Consider the following 7,652-nt stretch of genomic DNA (forward strand, 5'->3'; position numbering starts at 1 on the left):
TAAAAACACAACTAGACTAGATTTCTCTAACTTATTCTTACATTATCAATTATTTATTTCCTACTCTCACATATATATTCATGCAATATATAAAGTACAGAATCGTTTCACTCTTAACTTTCTATACTTAAACGAATTCAACTAATCAAAGACAAGGAAACAATGGTGAGAGCAATATTTATGGATGTGAATTTATACTATAAAACTAAATATATGAATTTAACTTATACTAATTTAATTAAAGCAATTGAATATGACTTGAATAAAATATGGAGAAGAATAGAGAGAGATTGAAATCCACTTTTTAATTTCTTAACATGCTAGCATAGATTTGTATAGAAAACCCTAGTCTAGATATTCTCATACAAGGTTAAAATATAAAGACTAGACCTTTAATGATCCCTAATTACTTTATACTATCTATAGTCATAAACTAATTAGCTTGAGAGAAAGCTTGTTCCCATTCTCATGATAAATTCACTATTCTCTAGTTTAGGTTAAACTCTTCTTATCTCTAAGTCAAGAAAAACCTAAACTTGAAACCCTAAACAAAAAATCTATACTAACAAATCAAGTCCTCTCAAAGCTTCATTCAAACTCCCTCTAATGAGAGTTTAACTTTGATTCATGGGACTATCATGAACAAAAGAATGAAAATAAGACATAATAGAAAGAGAAGCAATTGAATTGAATAATAATAATAACTTGAAGGTATTTTAATGGAGTTTTTATGGAGGCTCCAATTATAAACCTTAATTACTTAAACTATACTAAACTAAAGAAAGGGGAGAGAGGGAGAGAACCCTAATTTTCAACTAAACTAAAGAAGAGAGTAGCCAAGTTTTATTTAGCATTAACCTTTTTTATATAGGAGAGGGTTATGTTTACAATTTCGTGCATAGGCTTTGGAGCTATATTTTGGGCCACTAAATCAAGCCCAAAACCTAATTACTTAAGTCCAAAAAGGGTTTCTCTATGAGGATTTACTGCAGTATCCTTTTCGTCAATGTTTACTACTCTGATTGAGTCCAGTCTTAGACCATTAGAAATCTCTTTCCGAGCCGGTCATTTTGACATATAATAGGTCCAATTCCGAGGTATGAGTCCACAGATACGGCCTACAAAAGTTCTGTTGACTTTTCTGCTCATTTTCTACCCGCGTTGACTTTGACTTTTTCAGCTTTGACTAGGCTTTAAAAAAGCTTTTTCTCCTTGAAACTTGGGCTTTAATCATATAATTTCTCTAGCAAGCAATTTGACTCCTTTCTCTTGCAAAAGTAACGTATTTCTTCACATAAATTGATTCCAAGACTTGAAATACACAAAAATACGTAAACATTACTAACTTTTATTTATTATAAATATAATTGACCTAAATATAATACTATTAAGGGGTTGAAACTACATTTTTGGGCTCTTATCACTTCATGAAGAACAACTACTACCACACTCACACTCTCTTAGACAATTTAAACTTGACGGGTTATTACATAAGTTCCATGATAGGTTCCATAAGCTTTCTCTTATCATTCATCTACATCTTACATTCCAAATGCATCATTTCATTCTGTTTGGGGGTATATGTGAAGTTGTAGTAATAGTGGTGGATTCAAAGTGTTTTGAAGTGAGGTTCACCATAGATTGTTTAGAGTTTGAATGGTTGGGAGTTTTAGAAGAAAGGAATGTAGGATCTTTAGTTAGGACTTGTATTGGTTAACTAGTTAATGAAGAACATTGAAAAACTTAAGTTGTTTGATGATTGAAAGAACATAAAATTGAAAGACGTAAAATGAAATGATTGATTTAAAGAAGAACAACATGAAAGATGATTGATTTAAAGAAGAACAACATGAAAGACGATTGATTGATTGAATAACAAAAGCAAATAACAAAATTGAAATGAAGAACAATAAAGTGAATGACTTGAATAAAAAAAAGACTAGAAATTAAATCCTAGATGGCAATAGAATAAGTCTAGGTGTATTCTCTCTCCCTAACTTTTAGTTCTTATACCCTTACTTTATGCAAATGACTGATTTGCCCTTCTCCATTACATTTGAGACACCTTACCTTTTGCTTTATGCTTTTACTTTTTGATTTCTTCTTGATCAGGATAGGTTTTAGAGAAAGTCATCTTTTGTGTTAAGGTCATCTATCTCTAGTCTTCTGAGTTGAGGAATTGACTTTCAGCTCCTTGGCTCTGAGTCCTTAACCTTTGACTTTTAACCTTTGACCTTTGACTTTGAATTTTTCAACACTTTTTTATAGTAGCTTTGAGTCTTCATAATAAGCGTAATTAAGCCTCCTTTTGGTGCTAAGACGCAGCTTTTATGATAAGTGATCTGAATTTCTCTGTAACCTAAAAAAGGCAATAAAAACTATGAGTTGTCTTTTCATTATGCGTAAGAAGGGCTATAATATAGTAATATAAGGGTAATAAAATGCACATTTGGGAGCTGATCACCATCCCTAAATAGCATCTTGCTTGTCCTCAAGCAAGGATGAGAGAAAAACTAAGATTACAAATGAGTGATTTATTATAACTTATACTAATCTCATTTCGTTGAATGCGATTGCATTGACCATATGTAACAAGGCCTTAAACCACTAGGAATTCCCTAGTAGACGAGCTTTAAGAATCGTGAGAGTTTTCCAGTGAAGGTACTCACAAACTTTTTCTATCCAATACAAAGGGTCTTATTTCTTTATTTATTTTTAGAAGTCTATACATCTCATTAGCGGGGAATAAGGACAAGCTCCTTTGAACTTAGAATAACATATGTACAGTAATTTAATCATCTAAAGATAAATGTGCAAAACATGAGCGGTGAAACGCAAAAACATAGTTGTTTCCGAGATTTTTGGAGAGCGTCCTTAAAGTGGGTTCTCACAGGGGTGTGTTGCAATCATAACTCTCTGATAGATTTACTCAAGTTTCGTTCTCTTAAGTGCAACGGGCACTTATATTACTCACATACTCAAATGTCGTCCAAAGAAATCGAGGTCAATTGATCACACTTGCCACTTACTATCACACCATCCTATTCCTAATTGAGCTAGAGGTCTTTTATTAGGACTTGCGGGGCTAGGGTGATGGTTTAGAAAGAAAAAGGAAGGGAAACACAAAATCTGATAAGTTGAGAAACTGGTTCTTCAAGATACCTATAACCAAAAAAGAACTTTATTTTGTTCTTTGCTTCCAAATTGTGATTCATTAGCCCTTTGGCTTTGTGAATCCATATGATTTTGAATTTTGGAATTCTAACTTTGTTTTTGTTTGTTTTTGTTTTTGTTTCTGATATCATCTCCTTTTGATTTTGAACTTTGGGAGATTCGATTTTTTACTCCTTCGATTTTTTTTGGAGTTTTGGTTTTCTGATGGGTCTTTCTTTTCTTTCATTTCTTTTATTTTCTTTTTGAAGCAACTAACTGATCTATTTTTGTATTAGGTCTTCTCTTTGCTTTTTCTGATATCCATCCAGTTCTCAACTTGTCAGCTGGGTAAGCTTTTTATTGTTTGTTGTAACAGGTTAAGAATTTATGGCGAAGAATAAAAAAGCTTTTAGAAAATGGTGAAGGCTCAAAATGGGTAACTAAAGGAAAAACTATATTTTTGGATTTTTAACGTTTATTTGGCTATATCGATCCAAAAATGGCATAAATTCTCTCTTAGGATATGATGTGGTAATCAAGCAAATGGATGTGTGGTCTTTCTATTCGGACATCCTTTGTGTCATCACTCAATAATCATTCATATGAGGCTTTTGGCTAGATTCTCACAAGATATGTAACTTAATTATTCTAACCTTGGTCTTGGAAACTCATTGCTATATACAAACAAATACTGATGCATGTCATTCATGAAAAGATGCAGAAACAATTTTATGTATATTAGTCTAAGTTTGAAGAACGACTCCTTACTCGATTGCTATAATGAGACTTCTAAACTATTTACTCATCCTAGAAAAGGAAACAAAACTTTTACTATACAAAAAAATATTTTTGGTCTTTTTCGAAAAAAAAAATTAGAAAGGAAGAAATATATTACTATAAGAAATGTCTATTGTTTGCAAAATGTTACTATACCACCCCCAAATAGAAATATGCTTTGTCCTCAATGTATGAACATATAAGGAAAGAGATTACCATAGAAACATGAGTAAAAACAGCGATACACCTGTATTCTGTTCTTCATGATAAAAATACGCCACCCCCAAATAAGTTTGGAGCGTGGGTTGTTTGATATAGAACGAGAAATTCATGGTTTATTATACTAAGGATAATTACTATGAAATATCTTTTTGGGTTTTTGTATTTTTGAAAACATGTGAAATGCAGAAAGAAAAATGGAAAATTTTGGCATGATGTATCTGTATTACCTTCTACTCATATACCAAATTTCACAACAAAACAAATAAAACAAGCATATATAAAATTAATATTATACTAATGTCATAATACTACATGAGTACGAAAAGAAAAAATTTGGAAAACATAAATTATAACTATTTATACGGACACTAGGGAGCTGCCTAGTCAGAATCCGTGCGTGACTCGTCACGACATCGAGAAGATCCTTCTCCTTGATGACGTCGGGTCATAGCATGTCTATCACTACGCGGGAGTGCGTCTTTAATGATCTGCAGTGTTCTAGTGATATTGTGCTGAAAACATCGCTGCTCCTGCTGGAAGGACCGCTGCTCCTCTCTGAGGGTCTGCTGTGCCGCTATGATGACTCCCTGTGTTTGCCTAAGCTGGTGGATATGCTGGTGTAAAATCCTCTGGCCTCCATGGAGGAAGTGAATTCCATCCATGGGCTAAGTGAACTATCGAGTGGCATCTTCAGCGAAGTAGTCCACTTGGTCAGTAGGGCGTGCTTTCTCGGCGGCTCTGGCAGCAGGTGGATACCAGAATTTCTAGATTCAGTGGGCATAGATATATACTACACCATAATAGGATATTTACGACACGCAGCTTTTTTTCTTTGCAACGGTTATTTACCGTTAGTAAGTTGCCAACTCTATAAAAGCGTTAGCAATGTTGTAAAACGTTACTTTATTTTGGTGAATTTCTAAAATTAATTGCTAACACTTGAAAATCATTTGAGAAATGTTACAAATCCAAAAACCAAAACAACATCGAAATTTCAAAAATAGGGAAGCAAAAAAGAAATCGCGCTCAGTATATAGAAAACCTCTCTTTCTCTCTCACAGCCGCTAGGTTAGGGTTTTCTTATCTTTCTCTCTCACAGCCGCTAGGTTAGGGTTTTCTTATCTTTCTCTCCTTCAACCCCTCCTGCTCTTCCCCAGAACAAGCACTTCCTACCTTCTTCTTCCTTTTCTAATTCCTAACAAATAGATTGTGTTGAAACCAAAGCTTTGAAAACCAGTTTTTGGCCTGAGATGTCTGCTTTGAAAACAACAACAACGACCCATCAAGTTCATCTGGTGTTACAAGTACTTATGAACTGCAGAGATCTGTTTTAAGAGATGGTCAAATATTGAATGTTATTGATACTCCAGGTAGTTTATTGATCTATTTGAATTTGTGTCAGCCTTTTTTTGGTTGCCTTTTAATTAGAGTATTTGACAGGATTAGAGAAGAGAAAGTAGTTTTACAAATCATGGGTTGAGTAACACACCCATTTCTGGTCTTAAAATGCTGATGCAAAAAATTTGTTTGTAGGTCTCTTTGATTTTTCTGTGGGATCTGACATTGTCGACAAAGAAATTGTCTATTGTATTCGTTTGGATAAGGATGAGATCCATGCGGTTCTTGCTGTTTTTTCTGTTAGGACTCGTTTTTCACTTGAAGAAAAAGTTGCAATTCAAACTCTAAAAAACTTTTTTAGAGAGAAAATTGTCGATTACATGATTATTGTTTTTACTGGTGGTGATGAACTTGAAGATAATGACAAGACCCTAGAAGATTATCTGGGTCGTGAGTGCCCTAAACCTTTACAGGTCACGTTTCATCTTTTTATCCAATACTAACTACTAACTACTAACTACAATATTGGTAATTGTTTCAGTTGTCCATGTTGTATGAGCCCCTGAATCTCATAGAAAGTGCACTCATATTTTTTATGACATTGCCTGCATTATTAGATCTCCAAAACTTTTTGTTTGGTGCAATCACCACTTTTCTTCTAGCCACCTTGTCCTTCTGTTTCATCTTACATTGCCTTTTTTGGAAAATGCCCCAGATGAGTACGTTTATGAAAGAAGATATATTACATGAAAGACTTCAGTATTGATGTCTCACCTATGTCGAAGTTAAGAATACAGAAGTACTTATATTGTTATCAACATTGAAATTTTTTATATGAATCAAAGTTTATTAACAGTTCAAATGTGTAATCTTGATGCAGGAAATTCTTAAGTCGTGCAAAAATCATGTTGTGCTTTTCGATAACAAGGCCAGGGATGAAAATAAGAAGGATGAACAGCTCAAAGAACTGCTATCCCTTGTAAACAAGGTCATAGCTGAAAATGGTGGGAAACCGTATACAGATGAGTTCTTTGATAAAGTAAAGGTGAAGATGCTTTTTACTTTTATATTTATAATTCTGTTTTCATGCCTCTGTCCGTCTTGCGAGTAAAGCTATGCACACATAGTTGCACATTATGATCTTGAATTTGGTGTTTTCAAGTACAACTTTATGTAAGTTACCTTATTATCTAAACATGACTATTGGGTGAGCTTGTCGCAGTTCAAGCAGTCTGATTTGAATTTTACTTCAGTTCACCCACTTTTCAAGTGTTTGGAATCAGAAGATCCATACTTGGAATCTTTGCAAATTCAGAACCTATGGATTACAATGTACCATTGTTGTTTTGGAGTTTTCCTTATATGTCGCATGATGCCACTATTAGGGTCTGTAGGAAATTAGCATCCAAGACTCAAGAATGTTTTCTTACTTCTAAATAATGCAAGAGTAGATGTTATATTTAATTTCGGTTGTCCCTGCATGTGGCAAATTTGCTGCTCTCCTTTAGGCAGTCATTGAGTGTATATTGGGTTTGTCCAGTTTTGTTGAAGGAGCTGTTGGTTCCTTAAACCTCAAGATACCACTCTTTGAAAGGAAATAGGATTTTGTTGTATTATTTAACTATGCAATTAATGTGTGTCATATGGCTCTAGAGGAATAAATGGCATTTCAAAGGGTTGGTGATATCTATGGAGGAGTATATCGTATCAGTTAAGGGTTGTATTATTCTTCTAATAGTGTTATTTCTTAACTTAGTTCTTAATAAGCCAATTCATCCTATTCATTATCAGAATCTATTATCATGTCTCTTTCTTTATTGAAAGCTCGTATGTCTCCACTTCTAGGTTCGCATCGTCCACAGTCTCTATCTTCTAGCGTCTCATATCCTACCTCTTTTTCTTACAACCCACAAAGGTCTACACAGACCAACCCTGTTATTGCTTGGTTAAAAACTAATAAGACTCAGCCAATAAATGCTGCGGCACCCCAACTACCTTTTGGCTTGCAAGGTATCAAGCTTGACGTGGGGCATCCAACCCTACAACCACCAGCCCATCGGCAAAGCCCTATTGATGCACCTATCAGATCCCATCACTTAAGTGAGATGACAAATGTGTTGTTTAATCAAATAAAGGAAGAAGGTTATAAGGAATTTGATCCT

General features: G+C 34.1%; 1 protein-coding gene across 1 annotated transcript; it reads left to right on the forward strand.

Annotated features, from left to right (window-relative positions):
* The first annotated feature begins 3,585 nt into the window (after window positions 1–3,585).
* On the forward strand, window positions 3,586–7,205 carry LOC147524550 (immune-associated nucleotide-binding protein 9-like). Its single transcript, XM_086575319.1, has 4 exons — window positions 3,586–3,589; window positions 5,403–5,522; window positions 5,686–5,963; window positions 6,371–7,205. The coding sequence occupies exons 1-4, from the start codon at window positions 3,586–3,588 to the stop codon at window positions 6,599–6,601; spliced, it is 633 nt and encodes a 210-aa protein (XP_086431445.1). The 3' UTR covers window positions 6,602–7,205.
* Window positions 7,206–7,652: the final 447 nt, after the last annotated feature.

Source organism: Coptis chinensis, chromosome 1 (assembly GCF_015680905.1).
Source record: "Coptis chinensis isolate HL-2020 chromosome 1, ASM1568090v1, whole genome shotgun sequence".
Taxonomy (NCBI): Eukaryota; Viridiplantae; Streptophyta; class Magnoliopsida; order Ranunculales; family Ranunculaceae; genus Coptis; species Coptis chinensis.

What these genes read in the sequence shown, in the direction of transcription:
- LOC147524550 (XM_086575319.1), top strand. An exon ending in GAATGTTATTGATACTCCAG is followed by an intron (nt 5,523 to 5,685) that starts GTAGTTTATTGA and finishes ATTTGTTTGTAG; the next exon opens with GTCTCTTTGATTTTTCTGTG. An exon ending in AGTGCCCTAAACCTTTACAG is followed by an intron (nt 5,964 to 6,370) that starts GTCACGTTTCAT and finishes ATCTTGATGCAG; the next exon opens with GAAATTCTTAAGTCGTGCAA.